Source organism: Sciurus vulgaris (genome assembly GCF_902686455.1).
Source record: "Sciurus vulgaris genome assembly, chromosome: 11".
In the NCBI taxonomy this organism is placed as follows: domain Eukaryota; kingdom Metazoa; phylum Chordata; class Mammalia; order Rodentia; family Sciuridae; genus Sciurus; species Sciurus vulgaris.
The window spans coordinates 29,274,607-29,294,886 of NC_136472.1; the positions used below are offsets into that span (position 1 = coordinate 29,274,607).

Genomic DNA, 20,280 nt, shown 5'->3' on the forward strand with positions numbered 1-20,280 from the left:
CAGAGAGAAAGTGGTCCCGATTGGAAGGCTTCAATGTATGAAAAGGAATATGTGATAAATCCAAGCAAACATCCCCTATGCAAAACAAGATTTTTCAGTTCAGCAGCAGAATTAAAACAGACAACAAAAATAGCCAGGGATCACAGGTTATAAGGGACTACTGGTATTCTAGGGCTCTTGTCTTTGGAAGAAAGGGAAACATACTAATTTTAGATTAATAAGTTATACATGTGTTAATTTCTAAGATAACAACCAGAAATAAAAGAAACAGGGTATATAATTTACAAAAAAAAAACAAAAGTGGAGGAAGAAAATGAAAAAAATCCAGAAAAAATCTAGGAAAAAAGAGAGAGAGAAATCAATTTGGGGAGGAACCTGGAAAGAGCACAACCTTCTGAACCAAACCAACCTGCCCAAACCCTGGCTCTGAGGCTTGCAGCTCTATGACAGTCCAGAATACCAGTCGCCCTCTTCAAATTCAGTTTCCCCGTTTGTGAAAACGGAGGATAATGGCGCCAGCTCCCTAGGGCTGTTTAGTCAGCAATGATGCCTGTAATTCCCACGGTACAGTGTCTGCCACCCAGTCAGTGCTCCATAAAGACAGGGAAGAAGAAGAATGAATGAATGAATGAATGAATGAATGAATGATCAAAACAGAGAGAAAAAAAACCCTAAACCAAATAACATGGTTTATAAAATAGAAATACTGATTTCACTTCTGTTTCCTAAAAGAAGTTAAGAGTCAGAGTTCACTTTTTCTTCTTTCTTTTTTTCTTCTTTTTGAAGTGGGCTCTTGCTTTGTTTCCCAGTCTGACCTTGAACTCATGGGCTCAAGAGATCTTCCTGCCTCAGCCCCCTGAGTAGCTGGGAAGACAGGCAAGCGCCTCTGTGCCCAGCTGAGTCAGCTTTTCTAAGGTAGGGGTGTGGGCACCGAGATGGTCTTCAGGGATCAGAAAGCCCATTTATGCTCTGAACTAAAGCATTCCTGCAGGTGGGGCAGGCCACCTCTGGTCCACTTAGCATCAAGGGGCCAGCCTTGGTCAGTTCAGCCCCCCAGCTGCCTCAGTTCTGAGTTCTGGTCCCAAATTTTCCCCCACAGCCACTGCTAGGCCACTCCACTTCGGGGACATATGAGAAGACAGCTCCTCTCCAGGCACTGAAGTGGCCCACTGAGAAGCCCCTCCCGACTCCCACCATGGGGTCCTATTCACCTGGTCCCAGGTAGAAGCCTTTCTAGGTTCCTGATATGCTGAGAACTGAACAAACAGAATTCATTCCAATCTTCCTGGAACGTTATCACTTCTTTTTATTTTTTTGGCATACTCTGTGTGCTGTTCCTCTGGCTGGTTTCCCTGGCAACAAAGAAGCATGAAGGAGCCATCATAAAGAAGATCCTGGTGGCTTGATAGTCTTCTCGTCCTCTGCAAGCTGAGGGCTGTGGCCAGGATCCCTCACCACTTCCCCTGGTCTGCAAATGACTCCTGACAGAGACATCTAGCTGGTCCGTTTTGTTTAGTAGGGGACAGAGATGGCCCAAGACGAAGCTCAACTGAAGGAGTCTCCTGCTGCCACCCTGCAAGGCAGGCAAGTTCCTCAGGGGCAAATCCAAAGCCAGGCTTGCACAGCCCCAGAACGTCCAGGGGCACTTACCAGACAAGCACCAGCTCATGTGCGCTGGGCCTGGCAGGGAGGGCCTTCCTCCGCCAGCTGGGATTTGCCCTCAAGCACCTGCCGGACCCTCTGCATCCCTGAGAAGGAGAAGTAAGGGGCCATTAGCCCTGAGGGCTGGACAGGTGGGGATCAGCACGCGGAGGGGCTGGGGCAGCGGCTACTCACCCAGGCGAAGCCGGTGGGGCTCGTCTGAGAAGACCAGGCGGAACCAGCCGGGCTCCTTACACTCGAAGGCCTTGCCGAAGGACAGCAGCACCTTATTGTCTAAAAAGCGGCGCCAGAGATGCATCTCCTCCTCAAAGGTGTCCTCACTCAGGTACTGGGAGAGCAGGGGAAGAGGCTCAGGACACAGAGGCGACCTCCAGGCCCTCACCTGCCGGAGGGAGGCTAGACGCCCCACCGGCCCACGCCCAGCTGTCTCACCTTCCTCAGGTCAAGCCAGATGAAGAAGCCTGCCCCCCGACTCAGGAAGGGGATCCCCAGGGCCCTGAGCTCTGCAGAGACATAGGCGTGGGCAGCCTTGAGCCGGGCATGGTTCTCCAGCAGGTACACCTGGTCGATCCAGTCTGGGTGAGAGGGAGACCAAAGGTGAGTCTTCCCTCAGCCTTCTCTCCGTCCTGCCAGTCTACATGCTGAGGAGCAAAAGGCCACAGCTGCTGAGACCATGCAGCCCCCCTGGCTGGTGGTGGGGAGAGGGGAAAGGAAGATCAGGAGGGGTGGGAATTCAGGGGCCCCCACTCAGCTTCAGCTCCAGCCCCCACACTCCCATCAGGAGCCCAGAGCACAAAGTCCCTCAGGAGGCAAAGCCAAGGCAAAGGTTTTAACGAGTTACAAAGTGATGCTTTGGAGCCACACAGGCCAAGGTCCAGATCCCAGCTGGGCCACTGACAAGAGGGGGGACCTTTGGCAGATTCACCTCTCTGATCCTCACATTTTTTTTTATTGTAAACAAATGGGATACATGTTGTTTCTCTGTTTGTACATGGAGTAAAGGCATACCATTTGTGTAATCATGAATTTACATAGGGTAATGTCGTTTGATTCATTCTGTTATTTTTTTTCCTTCCCCCCACCCCTCCCACCCCTCTTTTCCCTCTATACAGTCCTTCCTTCCTCCATTCTTGCCACCCTCCTTAATCCTAACCCTAAACCTAACCCTAACCCCTCCCACCCCCCATTATGTGTCATCATCCACTTATCAGCGAGATCATTCGTCCTTTGGTTTTTTGAGATTGGCTTATTTCACTTAGCATGATATTCTCCAATTTCATCCATTTACCTGCAAATGCCATAATTTTATCTTTCTTTATGGCTGAGTAATATTCCATTGTATATATATATATACCACAGTTTCTTTATCCATTCATCAATTGAAGGGCATCTAGGTTGGTTCCACAATCTGGCTATTGTGAATTGAGCCGCTATGAACATTGATGTGGCTGTATCTCTGTAGTATGCTGATTTTAAGTCCTTTGGGTATAGGCAGAGGAGTGGGATAGCTGGGTCAAATGGTGGTTCCATTCCAAGCTTTTTGAGGAATCTCCATACTGCTTTCCAGAGTGGCTGCACTGGTTTGCAACCCCACCAGCAATGTATGAGTGTACCTTTTTCCCCACATCCTCGCCAACACCTATTGTTGCTTGTGTTCTTGATAATCGCCATTCAAATTGGGGTGAGATGGAATCTTAGGGTAGTTTTGATTTGCATTTCTCTTATTACTAGAGATGTTGAACATTTTTTCATATATCTGTTGATTGCTTGTAGATCTTCTGTGAAGTGTCTGTTCATTTCCTTAGCCCATTTGTTGAATGGATTATTTGTATTCTTGGAGTAGAGTTTTTTGAGTTCTTTATAGATTCTGGAGATTAGTGCTCTATCTGAAGCATGATTGGCAAAGGTTTCTCCCACTCTGTAGGCTCTCTCTTCGCATTGCTGATAGTTTCCTTTGCTGAGAGAAAGCTTTTTAGTTTGAATGATCCTCACATTTTTGCTGACCTCTTTTTTGGGGGGTACAGTTCTAGGGATCATAACGCACCTAGGTATTTGGGTACGTACCACTACAGGCAGGACTCCGCAGGTTCCCTCACTCTAGAACACACCCTCCTGACGCTTACAGCCACATCTGCCTCTGCCCCATGACCCTGATCTGTTTCCATCACTCTAGTTTTGCTATTTCCAAAAAACGAAGCAGAACCATGTGGTGTGTCATCTTTGGAGACTAGCTTCGTTCACCAGCCTAACACCTTCGAGATGAATCTATGCTCCGTGGACTTGAGGGCAGAGTAGCATTTCATGACGTGGATGTGCCTGTGTGGGGGTGTCTGTCCCCACTCATCCAGGGAAGGCTATCCGGATTGTTTCCAGCTAAATTTTCACGTGGGCTTCTTTGGTGCCATTTCTAGAGATGGAATTGCCCTGTGGTTTGGTAAGTGATTTTAGAAGAAAATGCCAAGTTGCTTTCCAAAGTGGGTGAACTATCTTAAGTCCCACCAGCAATGCATGACCTGATGTTGTCTCTGTCTGAAAAAAATGTTAGGTATTACAGTGGATGCGGAGTGTCTAGTCTTTGTTTCCTCGTCTATAAAATGATGTGGAAAATCCTAGAATTCAAGCTCCCTAGGATCCTGGGGAGGGATAAATGAGACACAGCCAGAGCACTTGCAGGGGGCTCAGCAAATGGTGGCAAGGACAGGTAGCTTTGCCCTCTAACCTGCTCTCTGAACCTGCAAGCTGAATGGAGCCACAGAGGAGAGAGATTTCCACTACTAACAACTTTTTCTTAGTAGTTTCCACTCTCTTAAAGTGCTCACAGCTAATAATAATGAGTTCACATTTTACTTTTTTTTTTTTTTTTAAGACAGTCCAGGCCAGCCTCAAACTCCTGGGATCAAGCAATCTTCCTGCCTCAGCCTCCCAAGTAGCTAGGACTACGGGTACACACCACTGTGCCTGGCAAAACAAGTTCACCTGGACCAAGTGCCACACTTGCCCTACAAGACAGGCACCATTATGATCCCTGCTCTACAGATGAGGAAACCGAGGCTCAGGGAGATGACGTAACATGCCACACAGCCAGTAAGAGACAGAGTAAAGTGTGGACCCAATCCAGACCCACAGCTGGCACTCTCTAACACCACCCTAAATTCTTCTCATGGGAGAAGCACCCATGATCCCTGGCTGGTCCCAGATGGACCATAAGCCTCCCGCCTCTTTCAGGTCACCAAACCCAGGCAGTCACCACGGTCCCGGAGCAGCTGTGCCATCTGGTACTGGACCAGGCCACTGAGGCCATGATAGCGACAGAGGGAAGCCACGGCGGTGGCCACCTCCTGGTTTTCTGTGTACAGCGTGCCAAAGCGGAGCCCAGACATCCCGAAGTCCTGCAAGGAGAGATGCCTAAGCCATGGCCCGCCCTCCACAGAGGGAGCCGATCCCACCCACCCGTCTGCCCTCCCATCTCTGACACCCTGCGGCCAGCCAGAACTCACCTTGCTGGTGGCCCACAGTACATGGGTCCTCTGGGGGTCGGGCAGCCTGCAGAGAGCACAGCGTGAGAACAGAGGCAACACAGAACCAGGGAGCCCAGACTCATTTCCAGGACAAAGGAGGAGATGGATGGATGGCTCTCCTGGGTCCTGGCCTTGTTTGCATCTCTCTGAACCACCAACTCCTGTGCATCCCTTAGAGCAGGGTTAGCAAAACACAGCCTGCAGGAAAATGTGGCCTGATGTCTGTTCTTATAAATAAAGTTTTATCAGAACACAGCCAGGCCCACTGGTTTACAGAAGGTCCATGCAGAGTTGAGTGAGGGACCACATGGTCTGTAAAGTCTAAAATATACTCGCCACCTGCCCCTTACAGGAGAAATCTGCCAACTTCCCATCTAGAATACAGCTGAGTGTCACTTCCTCAAAGGCCTCCCCGACTACAGCCAGCCAGTGGGGCGCCCCAAGCCGATCATCTGATAGCTGCCGAGGGTTCTCCAGTCACTGATCACCACCGCGATCAGAATCGCTAGCTGCGTATTGTGCGTATTGTGCTGCCAGGGTTGTTTGTTTGTTCATTTGTTTTCCTGGCTAGAAATAAAGGTTCTATGTGAGAAGGGCCAAGATCCTTCTTGCTGACTGTTGGGTCTCTGGCACTCCAGTGCCAGCCACAGAACAGATGCCCCACGACTAGCCAAGGCTCAAGGGCAGGTCACTGTTTTCTCAGCACCTCACTCTCCTAACGCATAAAACGAGAGGGAGCCGCACTCCAGGCGCCACCATCCTCATGGGGCTTGTGAGAGACAAGTGACAGAAAGGTCACAGCAGGGCTAAAAAGCCGGTACAAACATCAGAAACTGTCAGCCTGCCCGGAGGTCAGATTTACAGACATTGCAGATGATCAGGCCCAAGTGTGTCCAAAGACATTTCGTTCATGAATTCTCTGCTCAAACGAAAGCTAATGAAAAAGTCCACTAAATAGCCAAAAGTGCTTATTTGCCCAATGTATGAGTGAAAGAAAGAAGCAAATGGATAATCTGGAGCTGCTCTGGACACAAAGGAAAGAGCAAAGTGGGCCAGCTTCCCCAGCCTCCCTCTGGAGTCCTGGGGACCCCAGCGTGGAGGTCTCAGGATCTCCACAGAGCAATTCTAAATGCAGCCCACCTCTCCCATCTTCCTGGGGGATCCGAGGACCCTTGCAGTCAGCTAGGTGTTAGTAGAAAAGTGCCCTGGGGCAGGTCACACCCTGGGGGTCGAGCCACAGAGAGGCCAGTCGGGGGCTGGCCGAGTCAGCCGCATCCAGGACCCTCACCTGTCCAGGCTCAGGACGCTGCGGTACCCGTGCGAGGCCTCGAACACGGACAGCATGTAGACCTCATCCACGATCACATGCAGCTTGTGCCTGAAGTGAGGAGGGGAGGAGCCAGCTGGATCTGTGGGCCAAGTGTGCTCCCCAGGGAACAGCGTGTCCCAAACCCAGAGGACCACAGCGCAGTTCCTGTTTTCTCCAGGAACACCCTTCTTTTGTCTATTTTTTTCAAACAGGAAGCAGCACATTCAAAGCAAAGGAGTTTTGGAGGCACTGTCAGGGAGAGCTCGGACCCTCAGACCCTTGGACCCTTCTCCTTACCTGGAGAAGAACATTTAAGTGTGAGGCTCAAGGTAGACAGACCCACGTTCAAATCTGGCCCTACCCTTGACTCGTCCACTCTGAGGCTCCAGTGGCCAGGGATAATTATGTGCCTATTTCTCATGGGGTCGTTATGAGGATTAAAAGAAATATAGCAAAGTGTGCTCAGTGGTGCAATAAATGAAGCCATTGCTATAACTTAGAAGAGAAGCTGGGTGCAGGGGCACACACCTGTCACCCCAGCAACCCCAGAGGCTGAGGCAGGAGGATGCAAGTTCAAGGTCAGCCTGGGCAGCTTGGTAAGACCCTGTCTCAAAATAAAAATTTTAAAAGGGCTGGGAATGTAGCTCAGTGGTAGAGCGCTTGCCAAGCATGTGCGAGGTCCTGGGTTCCATCCCTAGTACCACACAAAAAAATTAAATTTAAAAATAAAAGAGAGAGAAATGGCACCCAGCAAAACCCTACTTTCTTGTTGTCCCACTGCCCAGGAGAGGCCAAAGCAGGTGAGCCCACGTCAGAGCCTTGCTGGGCCCAGGAATCATGGCGGGGGTGTGGGGACTCACCTCTTGGCAAATCCCAGGAACTCCTGCAGCTCTCCTGGGGAGTAGATGTCACCCAGAGGATTCTGGGGGTTGATGAGGATGAGGCCTTTGACCTTGACACCCTGAAACCATCCACAGGGCAGAGACTCAGCTCCTCCCCAAGGCTAGGCAGTCCCAGTAGGTGGGGGCTGACGGTCGGTGGCTCCCAGGGAAGTAAGGGGGATGGGACGCGTTCACCACCCAGTAGGAAGCACAGCAAGATGCAGAGCAACCTCTGCAGCATCATGCCAACCATGGAAAGAAAACCAGCACAGAGGACAGCGGGAAATGTGCCCACATGCCAGCCGAGGTGGCCTGTGTGGCCAGAATAGAGGGCCTGGGCGTTGCACTTTCAAAATCCCTACAGTGAGCATGTGACCACTCCAATGACCAAGGGAAATAAACTAAGTAGGCAGATTGTTGAAAAGCCTGCTGAGAAGGAGCCGCCGGAGAACGGGGCCTCTGCCTTTCCTGGGGAGGCCCCGATCCCCTCTAAGTGAATAGTACCACCCCTCAGAGGCCAGGGAGACTCACTGAACCATGGACTCCTCTGCTCCACACTTGACCCCTGAAGCAGAGTCAGAGGGAGTGGGGACAGGGGGGCATTTTCGATGAAGCTCCTGGTTGATTCTCTCCAGATGGAGGCATGAGGGTCTTGTTCTAATGGGCAGAAGCTTCAGGGGCAGCCTCCTGACTGACCCCCACAATGGTTCTGTGCTACCGTCCTACCCACATGTCCCCACCACGGCCCCCGACCCAATTCTCAGGAGATCAGCCACAGGAAGAGGGGTCCGGACCCACCCGCTTCCAACCCTGGGCTGCATGCCATCTCAGACCTCAGAATTCGCTCCTTGCAGGGCCTTCTCCAGCTTCGCCACTGTGAGCTGGAAGGGGCGTGTGTCCAGCCCAGTGACCTGGAGAAAGACCCACCAAAGTCACCAGCCAAATTCAGGGATGCCCCAACCCTGAGTTCTCAGTCCTCTCGTGTCCCATCTCCTCAGAAGAGTCCCCAGAAAACAAGTGGGGCTACTTCCTCTTCCTGTCCTCCGCCCAACACATCACACCAGGGACACCTCTCTCAGCTCTTAGGTTTCTGGCAGAGGCCTCCAGGGGTCCCCTGGTAGGATCCCAGGACTTCCATGTCAAGGTCTTCTGCCGCCTGTCCACCCCTCTCACTTCTGGGACTGGTCTTGGCTTCTACAGGGACCTCAGGAATCTCAGAACCTAAAGCTTGGGAGCCTCGGGTAACCCAGGCACAAGCAGCCATGTGGCACCAGAGGGCTCCAGTCCCTTCCGCAGCAGCCCCAGACCCTCAGCATGGACTTCTTCCCATGCCCACCCAGAGGAAGGCCCAGGCTGCACCTGGGCTGCAGGAACTCACCTCACTGTCCAGATAGACATAGGCCAGCCGGACGTTGCCATAGAGATAGACATGCTGCGTGATGGCCCCATAGTAAGGGGTGGGGATCAGGAAAGCCTCTGGGAACAGGAACAGGCAGCACCTGTCATCCTCTGGCCAGACAGCCCTGTCCTCCTGGGCATCCTTGAGGAACACCTGGAGCATACTCCTGCTCACCACCCAGAACTCTGAAGCTCAGGACCCACTGACACTGGTCCCCTTCCTAATGCAGATGCTCCTCCACTTACAATGGGCTTCTGGTTGGATGAGCCCACGTAAGTTGAAAATATCACTAGGTCAAAAATACATTTATCCTCCCAGCAGCTCGGGAGGCTGAGGCAGGAGGATGGCAAGTTCAAAGCCAGCCTCAGCAACAGAGAGGCACTAAGCCACTCAGTGAGACCCTGTCTCTAAATAAAATACAAAATAGGGCTGGGGATGTGGCTCAGTGGTTAAGCACCCCTGGGTTCAATCCCCAGTACCCTCCCCCCCAAAAAAATACACCATCCACCTAACCTGCCGAACATCCTAGCTTAGCAACGTGGTGTGCTGTGAGTGTCCAGGATCTCAGGCTGCCTGGGAGCAGTGGCTCACTGCCACTGCCCAGCATGGGCACATGCCTCCAGCAAGGACAAGGACCACAGCTCAAACTCTGAAGTACAGATTCTACTGACTGGGTACAGTTTTCACACCATGCAAAAGTTGAAAAGTCGTAAGTCAAGTTATCGTAAGTGAAGGACCTTTGGCAATGAATAACTAACACTTGCTGAGCACTTACTACGCGGGAGCCTGAGCTGAACTTTCATTTGCAGGGTCCCTGTTTTTGACTATTCTAGAATGGGTAGGAAATCGCCTACTATTGCCTGGTGACTACCTCTTTTTGTGTGACCAGTTACTTAACCTCTGGGCCTTAGGTTCCTCATCTGTAAGATGGGCCGGCCATAGAACCAACCTCACTGGGAGGTTGTGAAGGTTACACGACATACTCCGAGTGGAGCCTTATGCCAGGGCCTGGATGTATGTAGTACACGATCAACAGACACTGGCATCACCTGTCTTCGTTCCGCTGTCATGTTTGTTGCCCTGCTCCTGCCAACAAATGCCCCTGACCAAGGACAGCTCTTAGAAAGACCAGGACTTTGCAGCAGGCCCGCTGGCTGCCTACTCAACAGCCAGTCCAGTTTCCTTCCTTGCTAAGAGAAAACCTCTCGATTTTTCAGCTACGATCAGCAATACCTGCGAAGGCAGGCAGGCCTTCTCCAGCTGTGGGGGACAAACCAAGTTCAGAGTAAGCTAGCCCTGGCTCTCTCCTCCCACTCTGCCCAGGGACTGCTTTGGGAATGGGTCTGAGTCATTTGGGGTCAGAAAGTACAAAGGGGGTTTTGTTGAGACCCTTCTGGGAAAGAGCCCCCCATGCACACACTCCTGTCCCCTGATGAAGAAGAGATGGCACCACATGACCTCCCCCTGTTCTTCCTGCTCTGGGACGTGCTGTCACATGAGGACACAGAAAGCCCAGAGCCCAGCACCCTCTGCCCTCTCCTGGTATGGCCGCCCCCTGGGAGTCGCGTCGGCCATTTATTTCAGACGACTGTGGTCCCCTTGTAGTCTGTTCTGGACCCAAACCCACTGGTGCAGCTCGTGAGGTCGGACAGCTGGGGATCCTGCCAGTGCAGCCCCCAGTTCAGGGCAGACCCTGAGGTTCACTTACCCCCCACCTCACACAGCACCGTGGCCAGAGTAGAGAAGGCAGAGGCACAACCGTTCAGGACCACCACCTGGGGGTGACACAAGGGGACAAGGATGACTGAGTTCCAAAAGGGCACGAGGACCCATAGCCTCCGTCGCAGTTCAGCACAGAAAAGAGCCAGGTTCCCCTCAGTATCCCAAAGGCCCTCCCCACCTATGGCCAAAGTCATCTGAAGGGACCCTGCTCTGCATCACCTGAGCAAGAAGCAGGGAGCTGGCCACTCAGAGGGTCTTGCCTGAAGGTGAAGAGGCCAGGAGGGGTCACAACACAATGTGAAACAGAGACTATACCCCATCTCTAAATATCTAGGATTAGTGGGTGCAGTGGTGCATGCCTGTAATCCTAGCAATTTGGGAGGCTAAGGCAGGAGGATCACAAGCTTGAGGCCAGACTCAGCAATTTAGTGAGACCTTAAGCAACTTAGCAAGATCCTGTCTCAAAATAAAAATAACAAATAAATAAGTTGTGGATGTAGCTCATTGACAAAGCATCCCTGGGTTCAATCTCCAATATCAAAATTTTAAATAAAAAATATATATCTAGGGTTAGGGGTCAAGAAGGGAGCAGGCATTGCTCATTCTGCATGGAAACAAATCAAGATTAAGCGACAGGCTGATCCCAATGCCCTCAGATAGCCAGAAGTTGGGGAGCAGGACAGAAAGAATGGGAAGAAGCAGAGGAGGGGGCTACTCACATTCTCTGGTTTGAGGGGGGCTGGGCTCTTGCAGTAGAAAGACAGGAACTTAGCCACTTCCTCCCGAAGGCTAGGATAAGACAGACAGATAGGCAGTGCTTGCCAGAAGGTCCTCAAACCACAGGCCACCCCAAAGCTCCTCTGGGGAATTCTCATGCCCCTGCCATTACTTGTCCCTCATTTCCCACATGGAAAGTGTGCTCAGCACCTGTCTCCACTTCCAAGTCCCCTTCCTCCCACATGCACTGAGTTTCCTTTCTCTGTAGTTCTACATTTATCCTATACAGATGTTCTTTTGAGAACACTACGATATGATTACTATTGCTACTAACATTTCCACTTTATAGATAAAGAAACCAGTTTAGCCGGGTGCCTCTGTAATCCCAGAAACTCAGGAGGCTGAGGCAGGAGGATTTCAAATCCAAGGCCAACTTCACTAATTTAGTGAGACCCTCAGGAATTTGGCAAGACCCTGTCTCAAAATAAAAAATTAAAAGGACTGGGGATGTAGCTCAATGGTAAAGCATCCCTGGGTTCAATCCCCAGCACCAAAACAAACAAACAAAAAAAAAACAGGTTTGAAGGAATCGTGTCACTTCTGGTAAGTGCAGAACACAAGCTCACGCCCAGCGGCCTGCCTCCAAGGCTCACCATCCTAATTGCTGTATTTTAACAACATGTGCTTTGGAATCAGTCTTGGGACCAAGTCCTCAGCCACTAACCCCTTAGAGTAGTGTCTGGTCCCTGGTGTCTGCTCAGGCAGTATAGCCACGCATCAGAGTTATCCATCACCTCCTCCCTTACCACTAGGAAAAGCCCCAGCCAGCTCCCCAGCTACTGAGAAGAGGAATGGACTCCTCACCCAGAGGCCCTCCCCATACCTCAGACCAGGTTCCTGGAAACCAAACTGGGAGCTCCTGAGACAGGGCTGGGACTGGCAGGAGACCCCAGGATGGCCAGGTCTCTAGGATGCGGTCCTGGTTTCAGCAGGCTCTCTCCACCTGCCGCTCCTGACATCTGGAGCTGGACAACTCTTGGTTGCGGGGGGCTGTCCTGTACATTGTAGGCCCAACAGCATCTCTGCCTCTACCCTCTAAAGGCCAGTAGCGTCCTCGCCTCCAGGTTATGACAACCAAACTGTGTCCAGACATTGCCCAACATCCCCAGGGAAGCAAAGTCACCCACATTGAGATCCACTGTCCTACAGTCACTACTTACAACAGGTGTCCCCTCCAGTCAGGGTACTGCAGCAGGGACGGCTCCACCCACAGCATGTCACTCTGAGTCAGCTGGAGACAGAGAGGAAGGGGCGGGGCTGAGGGTACCACTGCCTCCTGCATCCACACAGAACCGGGTCCCAGAGAAACCCTGAGAGGGGCAGCATATTCTCATGCCCATTTTGCAGATAAGGAGATTGAGGTTCAAAAAATGGAGGTGACTTAGTCAAGATCCCAGAGCTATTAAGAGCTGAGACCAAAACCCAGAAATTCCGACTCCTGGTCTTATGCTCCTTATACAACACTGCCACACACACACACACACACACACACACACACACACACACACAAAGGTATGGCTTGCAGAGACAGTGCCAGGAAGGAAGTTGGGTGCTATCACCTCAGTCTGGGCTCCAACTTCCGAAAGGACTCATGCCACTTGTTCTCCTGCCAGTTGGGCTCAATCTCACACTTTGGAAAAGGTGGCAGTTTCTAGACCATCACCTCAGTGACCAGGTGCTGGGTTAGACCTCTGGGGCTTCATAGGCCAAATGGCCAAGAAGGACTGATCATTCAGGGTCCTTGGGTAGAGGGACCAGGGGACAGGGAACCAGCCACGTGTCCAGCCATGCCCCTCCTTCCTGGCAGCCCTTAGAGCTGATCCAACATGGCGCCCACTGGCCCCCTGTGGCTACTGAAACTTGATAAGCGGCGAGTCTCAATTGAGACTCTGAGTTTTGAAGACTTCCTAGGAAAAAAGTATGTATTATTATACGGGATAGTTTTTATACTGATTACCTGTTGAAATGGCCATATTTTCGTTATATGATGCAAATGAAATAAATTATTAAAATTAATTTTAGCAAGCTTTTTAAAAATTTTTAACAGAAAATTTAAAATCATCTATGTGACTCAGCTTTGATTTATTTCCATGCTGACGCCGTCTTAGGAAGAGCTGGCTTTAGGTAAAACTGGCTCTGAGACCGGCTCCCTACAACCTGGCTTGGATTTTTCTGCTTTGGAAGACACTCCCTTTGAGGGAAGCACTACTGACTCTACAAACCCACACCCCACTAGAGACCCTGCGCTCGAGAAAGCGTGTTAGGAAATCCAGGAATTTTCCCCATTTCCAGGAATGTTGCAAACTGTGTTGGAAACAGTCATTTAAAAAATTAATTTAATAGAATCTTACAACCAAGTATAGTGTTTTAAAAGCAGGGTAACAGGCCTGTGAACCTTGTCACTTCCTGCCTGTCACTGCTCTGTGCTGCCACCGGCTCTGGAGGTTCCTTCTACGTGTCCGTGTTGGAGGGAACACCCAACAAGCTTGTGCCGCCCGTCTCACTTCCAACCCTGTTGTGCCAGGATGACACTCCGGGAGCTTGAAATTGGCAAAGCCACGAGTCAGGCCCAGAAGGGCACGGGGGCACACGCCTGTAATCAGGAGGCTGAGGCAGGAGGATCGCGAGTTCAAAGCCAGCCTCCGCACCTCAGCAGGACCCTAAGCAGCTCAGTGACACCCTGTCCCTAAATAAAATATAAAAAGGGCTGGGGATGTGGCTCAGTGGTTGAGTACCCCTGGGTTCAACGCCCAGTACAAACAAAAAGCGTTGCACTGAGTTTCCCTGGAGTCAGGGACCCAACCAGTAGGAGGGACCAGTAAGGGACGGAGCCTGCACAGATGAAGAAATCGGGATCAGAGGGAAGTGACAGGCCTCAGAAAGTTGTCCCCAAGGCAACCTGGGTCCCCTGACTCCCAGGCCAGGGCCACAGAGGCACATAGCAGGCTCTTCAGGGAGAAGCATTCCAAGGAAGGGGTCCCTTGGAGCTGGTGCTGCCACCCAGAGGTGCCCCAGGACTCACCCGCCTGGACAGCAGGTCAAAGCAGAGCTTGTTCTCGCTGGTGCCCAAGTTAATGATGCCCTGGAGATGAGAGGTAAGGGGGCAGAGTGAGCATGGCAGAGGCGTGCCAACCAAAGGCCGCGGAGCCCGCAGGGACGCAACTGACGGCTCTGCGCCGGCGCCCCGCCCCTCCTGTCTTCGCTCCAGCCCCGCCCTCCACTGGGCAGACACCACCTTCCCATGCCATCTCCTCCGGGAAGCCTGCCCCAGCCCCACCTGGAAGGGCTTTTTTCTTCTTTGGGGTTCCATAGCTCTGCACCTGTCACCCCCCTAGAGCACTGCTAACTTTCTGCCCCAGGCCACGTTGTACCTCCCCTGCTGCAGGCAAACTCCCTGGAGGCAGGGGGCTGGACAGGAACCCACGTTAACAGGATGAAAGCATGCGTACAGAGAACCGTATGCCTGCAGGAGGAGAAGCAGGGTGGAGGCCCATCCAGAGTGAGCCCTCCGCCAGGCGCCGTGACCCACACCTGCGATCCCAGCAGCTCGGGAGGCTGAGGCAGGAGGACCACTAGTTCAAAGCCAGCCCCAGCAACTTCGAGCGGGCTCAGCAACACAGTGAGACCCTGTCTCTAAATACGAAAAGGGCTGGGGAGGTGGCTCAGTGGTCAAGCGCCCTGGGTTGGAACCCCAGTACCAAAAAAAAAGAATGAACCATTGGGATTTGGCTCAGTGGGAGGGCACTTGACTAGATACTGGCTCAATCCCCAGTCCCCCCCCCCCCCCCCCAGAAAAAGAACGGGCCCTCACGTCAGCATAAATGTCCCCCGGAGACCCAGACAACACCTGATCCCCACTCCTGATCCCCAGGCCCTTATTCTCATGGGAGAGGAAGGAAGTGAGTCCCAGCCGAGCTGTCCCTTCTAGAGTCCCCAGAGACTCACACAGCTAACTCCTGACCTCTGCGTTAAGCGGGGCAAAGGGAGTAAAGGAAGAAGGCAAGATGGAAAAGCAAACTGGAATGAGCTGAGGTGGCAACACATAGAAAGCTGTGATCTTCGCCCCGGGGGACACACGTGGGCTCCTCCAGCACAGCCAACGCACCTGCAAATCCCGACGGCGTTCCTTCCAACACACGCAGCACTGCTGAGATCTGGTCCAAGCCCCCTTAGTTCCTTGCCCAGATGACCAGACCAGCTTCTCCACTTCCTGTCTTACCCACTCCTTCACCTGTCATCCAGGTTCCACAGAATAGTCCAAGTCATCTTTTAAAAACAGAAACCAGGTCCTACTGCTTCTCCCCTGAATACCTCCTCGCCCACTTTATCTAAAACGGGAAGGCTCGCCATGTCCCCTGGCCCCTACAGATCTATTACCACCCCACCTCATGTCCTTCCAACCTTCACCAGTGGTCCCTTTTCTGTCCCTTGAACCATCCAGCAGGGTTCCGCCCTGGGGCCTTTCGTGTGCTGTTCCCTCTGCCTGGAATGCTCTTCCCAGATACAACATGGCTGACTCCCATCGGTGAGCAGCCCCTACAGTGGCTCGGGGTGATCCCCACCCCCTGCTATTCACACCCCCAGACGTGGGCTGGACCTAGCGAGGCGTTCCTGATGGACGAAACCTGCAGAAGTGGTGGGACGCCACCTGGGAGATGAGGTTTCAGAGCCTGTGGCTGCCATCTCGAGAGCACCTGCCCTCCTTCTCCCAGGCTTCCTCCACTTCCCATGAAGAGGTCTGCTGGGAAAGCCCGTGTGGAGAGGAACCGAGGCCCCCACTCACCGTGTGCGTAGGCTTGGGAATGGCGCCTCCCCACCCTCTCCACGTCCCTCCCCCAGGGACATGCCATTGCCACAGCCCTAGCTTCAGGACAACTCCACAGAAGACCCTGAACGTGAGGCACCCACCAGGATCCCTGAGCCCAGAATCCGAAACACTTGCTACCTGAATTTCTAAGATTCGAAGTCATTTGTTATAGCAACTGATAGCTAACACAACCCCTCACCTTTTTTCAGGTTTCTGATCAAATGTCACCTCATCAAAGTAGCTTTCTGTGACCTTCTTTAATTAAATAGCAACGTTACCGCCATTCTCTATCCGCTGTCCCCGGCTTTATTTTGCTCTACGGTACTTATCACCACATATATTACTTTTGTCCGTTCACTGTCTCCCCAGCTAGAACATAAATGCTTAGAAGAGAAGCTTTGTTCTCGTTCACTGTTACAAGGCCAGCACCTGGAACAGCGGCTGGTACCTGGTGGGTGCTCGACAGACAGAGATCATTCATGGGTTACTTGTGCAGCTCTCTGATCCGTGAAGGTATCACTAAGGACATCTCATAACACGTGGGGCAGACCACATCGGTAACAATGGCAGCTATGCTCATTCAGTGTGCTCTGGAGCACGCCCTGTGCTGATCCCGCCACACATCTCCTTGCATCTCCACGCTTCGACAGCAGGTTTTACCACCCCATTTTAGAGATGAACTGAGATTGAAAGAAATGAAACCGACAGAACTGGACCCCAGCTCCGTCCTAGCTCCAGAGCTGAAGGGTTGCGGGTGGGGACGCAGCTCGGTGGTAGACCGCTTGCCTGGCGTGCGAGCGACCCTGGGCCCTAACCCCAGCCCCACAAAAAGAAAACAAAATCAAAGCTGAAGCGTTGGCAGGCTCTCACGGAGGACCGCTCTGCAGCCCTCAACTTCCTCCCTCAAGCCGCCGTCCCCTTCATTATAAACAGGCCCCTGATCTGAACCCTCCAGGAGCAAGCGGTGCTGCCCTTCAGGTCAAGGCTGGGCCCGCTGGGGAGGGGGCTCACACTGGGGTTCTTGTCCTCATCGTAGGCGTCCATGTGGTAGGTCCGGTAGCCCTCCTCAGCCAAGTCCCAGAACCACTTGATGACTCTGCCTCGAGAGGACAGGCAGGAGCTGTCTGAGGAGAACATGGCGACGGGATCGCCCACTCCACAGAGCTCTGGCCGCTGGGCCGCTGCTCTTCTGGAGCATTCTCCTTCCACGTCGTCCCGAAAGCCGGGGCCCACGGCCGGTGTGGAGGCTGAGCTCAGACAGGCGGCCGGCTCTCTGCACTCCATCTGAGGAAGGGGGAACATCTGCAAGGAGACAGATGCACTCAGGGCACAGGGGTGCTCAAGGGCCCCGCAGCGAACCGGCCGTCACCAGCCCCCGGGGTCCCTTTCCCTTTCTTACCTCCTGCCCCGATTTACTTTGCAACAGGGTTTCCCTGCCTTTCCAAGGCTGGCCTCAAACCCCTGGGCCCAAGGATCCTCCTGCCTCCACCCACCAGCCATCTGCCCCGCCTTGAAGTTCATGCACTCCTCACTTCCTGTGTCCCTTACTAGCTGTAAAACGTGTGCAACCATTTCAAGGAGCAGAATCTGTGCAAGACATGTAAGGAACCGCACGGGGCCGTGCTTGCTACATTTGAATAATTTCAATATATTGCCACTTTGGCTTATTCCATTTCTGTATAAGATTTTCCTTCTCCAGCCTAAGAACCACCCATGTTCTTTTTCCATCCTTGCTTATCTCAATTTCGAAACTCCAGGTTAAGCCGGGTGCAGTGCCACACACCTGTAATCCCAGTGGCTTGGGGGCTGAGGCAGGAGGATCACAAATTCAAAACTAGCCTTAAGTGAGGCCCTAAGAACTTAATGAGACTCTGTCTCAAAATAAAAAATAAAAAGAGCTTGGGATGTGCTTAAGGGCCCCTGGGTTCAATCTGTTACAAAAAGAAGGAAGGAAGGAAGGAAGAAAGGAAGGAAGGAAGGAAGGAAGGAAGGAAGGAAGGGAGGGAGGGAGGGAGGGAGGGAGGGAGGGAGGGAGGGAGGGAGGGAAAGAAGAGAGAGAAAGAAAGAAAGAGAAAAGAAAAGAAAAAAGAAGAAAGAAAAATCCAAGTTAAAATTTTCCCGACATATCAATGCCTGGGAGTCCTATAAGTCCTGTGGCGAAAGGGTAGGATGGGATTATTTGGTGATCTGTATCTGATGGTGATGGAAACTGAGGGGAAAGAGGAGTAGGGATCTCCAACAAATGCAGGCACCCGAAGCAGCGCTCCAGGGTCCGGGTCTTCACTCTGGAAGCAGGATCGGCACCAGGAGAGGGGTCTGATCCTGCCAGCAGCAGTAGGCACCTCCACCTCTCTGAGCCAGTGTCCTCTGCACAGTGGGTATACCCGCAGCCACCGCACGGGGCAGCAGTGAGGTCAGGGTGATAAAGCACTTGGACCAAATCCTGACTCAACGCCAAAGCTTAATAGAATATGAGTCATTATAATAAATCCTCGCCTATGGGCCGGTCCTGAAGCGTAAGCCCCCAAACACCAAATGGTGGGTGATACGTGAGCAACCCAGAAACCAGGGTGCCCTCCGTGGTTTAATTTTGCTTTGCGAAGTCTTCTCGGGGGTCCTCCCCCAGTTGGCGGGGCTCCGCCAAACGCTCCCCAAGGTTGAGACAACCCGGGTCTGAGCAAGGGCAGCGCGGAGGGTGGAGGCCAGGGTGGGCTGCACTGCCTGGGGCCTGGGGCCGGTTTTCTCTCGGGGCAGGCCTGGAGCGTAGGGCTGGTTCCTGGCGGCCAGCGAGTCCGAGGGAGACCACAGCGGGAGCCCGCGCGCGGTCAGCCTCGGAATCCCGCGCGGGGCTGCAGGGCCATCACACGATGGGCGCCTGCAGGGCGGGGGACACCTCGCGAGCGGCAGCTCCGGCTTTTCCAGGCAGAGGAAGCATGACAGGCGCCAAGGGCTCCAAGACCCAGGCGCAGAGGCTTAGAGCAGCGCACAGAGGGAGGCCCGCCGCTTCCTTCTCTGCAAAGAGGGGGATCGCACCTACTTGGAGACGGGAGCTGGCACGGGGCGGGCTCGCGATCGGTGTCCGTTTCCTGGGCTGGGAAACGCCCTCCCCAGCTTTACGCGCGGGTGGCGGCGGCTGCGGGACTCAGGACCGAGACGGAGACCGAGACGGAGCACCTGGGCCGGGCTTCCGGGATTGCTCACCACGCAGCTCGCCCCTCGCCACCCAGCCGGGGAACCCTGGGTGGGGCCCGCGCGGTGATGGGCGCACAGGTGGGCGCACCGCGGGGTCCTGGCCTCCCCCCGCAAGCCCCTACGGGCGACAGGACGCTGAGGAGTAGCTGGAGACCGGGAAGGGACAGTGGAGCCGAGACCAACTCCAGGAAGGGGCAGGCCGCAACTCCCACCTCCGCCCTCGGGGGCCTGCGCGTGGGACTCTGGAGCGGATCAATCCACGCTGGCACGTGGGGCGCCACCCCTGCATCCCGCCTTAGTCCCCGGGCTCTCCGAGACGTTTAGAGGCACAGACGTTTCTTGGCAAATCTTGCAGCCCACAAAACGACCTTCCCAAATGAAGGCGGGCTCTTCATTAATGTGTCCCTCTTGAGGCTCACCAGCGCTTGAGACTGATCTGCCAGTCGTCTGTATGGGATTTTCTTCAGCCCCCGTGGGTTCGTAGTGGGAACAGACTTCCGTTGAAAGAAAAGAAGAGAGGGAGGAAAAGAAGGAAGAAACTGAAGGAAGGAAGGTTGACTAACAAGAGAAAAATAGAAGTGTATCGACATCATATTTCGTATACACAAGACAGCCCACCCAAGGAATGCGCAACAAAACGGATTTTTAGAGAAGTAACAAGACAAAAGCAAAGGACTCTGAGTCTCTATAAGCTGCACTTTGGAAAGGCAAAAAATAAAAAATAAAAAAAAGATGAAGGATAATTGTTAATGTAGATTCCTCTGGCGCCATCTCTAAGCTATAGGGGTCCCAAGTGTCTGCAGCGGTTACTCTTTCTCCCTGTAGAAGGGAGGCAGAGACCTTGTCTTTTAAATCTCTGTGCTGCATTTAGGCAAATAGAGGCGGTGGGGAACTCCCCACCATCTACTTCTTAATGACTAGCCCAACGATCCATATTTTGAGGCGGCATTTTGCTGGCCTGCCAACATTTATGCAACATTTTATAAACTCTGCCTGAACCCTGAATATTCTGC

The 20,280-nt window shown here is 52.9% G+C and overlaps 1 protein-coding gene across 2 annotated transcripts; it reads right to left on the bottom strand.

Annotated features, from left to right (window-relative positions):
- Positions 1–414: 414 nt before the first annotated feature.
- Positions 415–19,979, bottom strand: ACCS (1-aminocyclopropane-1-carboxylate synthase homolog (inactive)). Of its 2 annotated transcripts, none has more exons than XM_079102769.1 (16): positions 19,109–19,979; positions 17,087–17,377; positions 14,291–14,350; positions 12,429–12,499; positions 11,211–11,280; positions 10,478–10,544; positions 8,749–8,846; positions 8,204–8,281; positions 7,350–7,450; positions 6,469–6,558; positions 5,160–5,205; positions 4,910–5,051; positions 2,095–2,237; positions 1,837–1,990; positions 1,651–1,748; positions 415–1,573 (listed from the first exon to the last, which is right to left on the bottom strand). In XM_079102769.1, exons 2-15 carry the CDS (start codon positions 17,375–17,377, stop codon positions 1,666–1,668), a joined length of 1,494 nt encoding a protein of 497 aa, XP_078958895.1. In that variant the 5' UTR covers positions 19,109–19,979; the 3' UTR covers positions 415–1,573; positions 1,651–1,665. The 2 variants fall into 2 exon arrangements, with proteins under 2 accessions (XP_078958895.1, XP_078958894.1); XM_079102768.1 differs by having other exon boundaries at positions 416–1,573; positions 19,113–19,978.
- Positions 19,980–20,280: the final 301 nt, after the last annotated feature.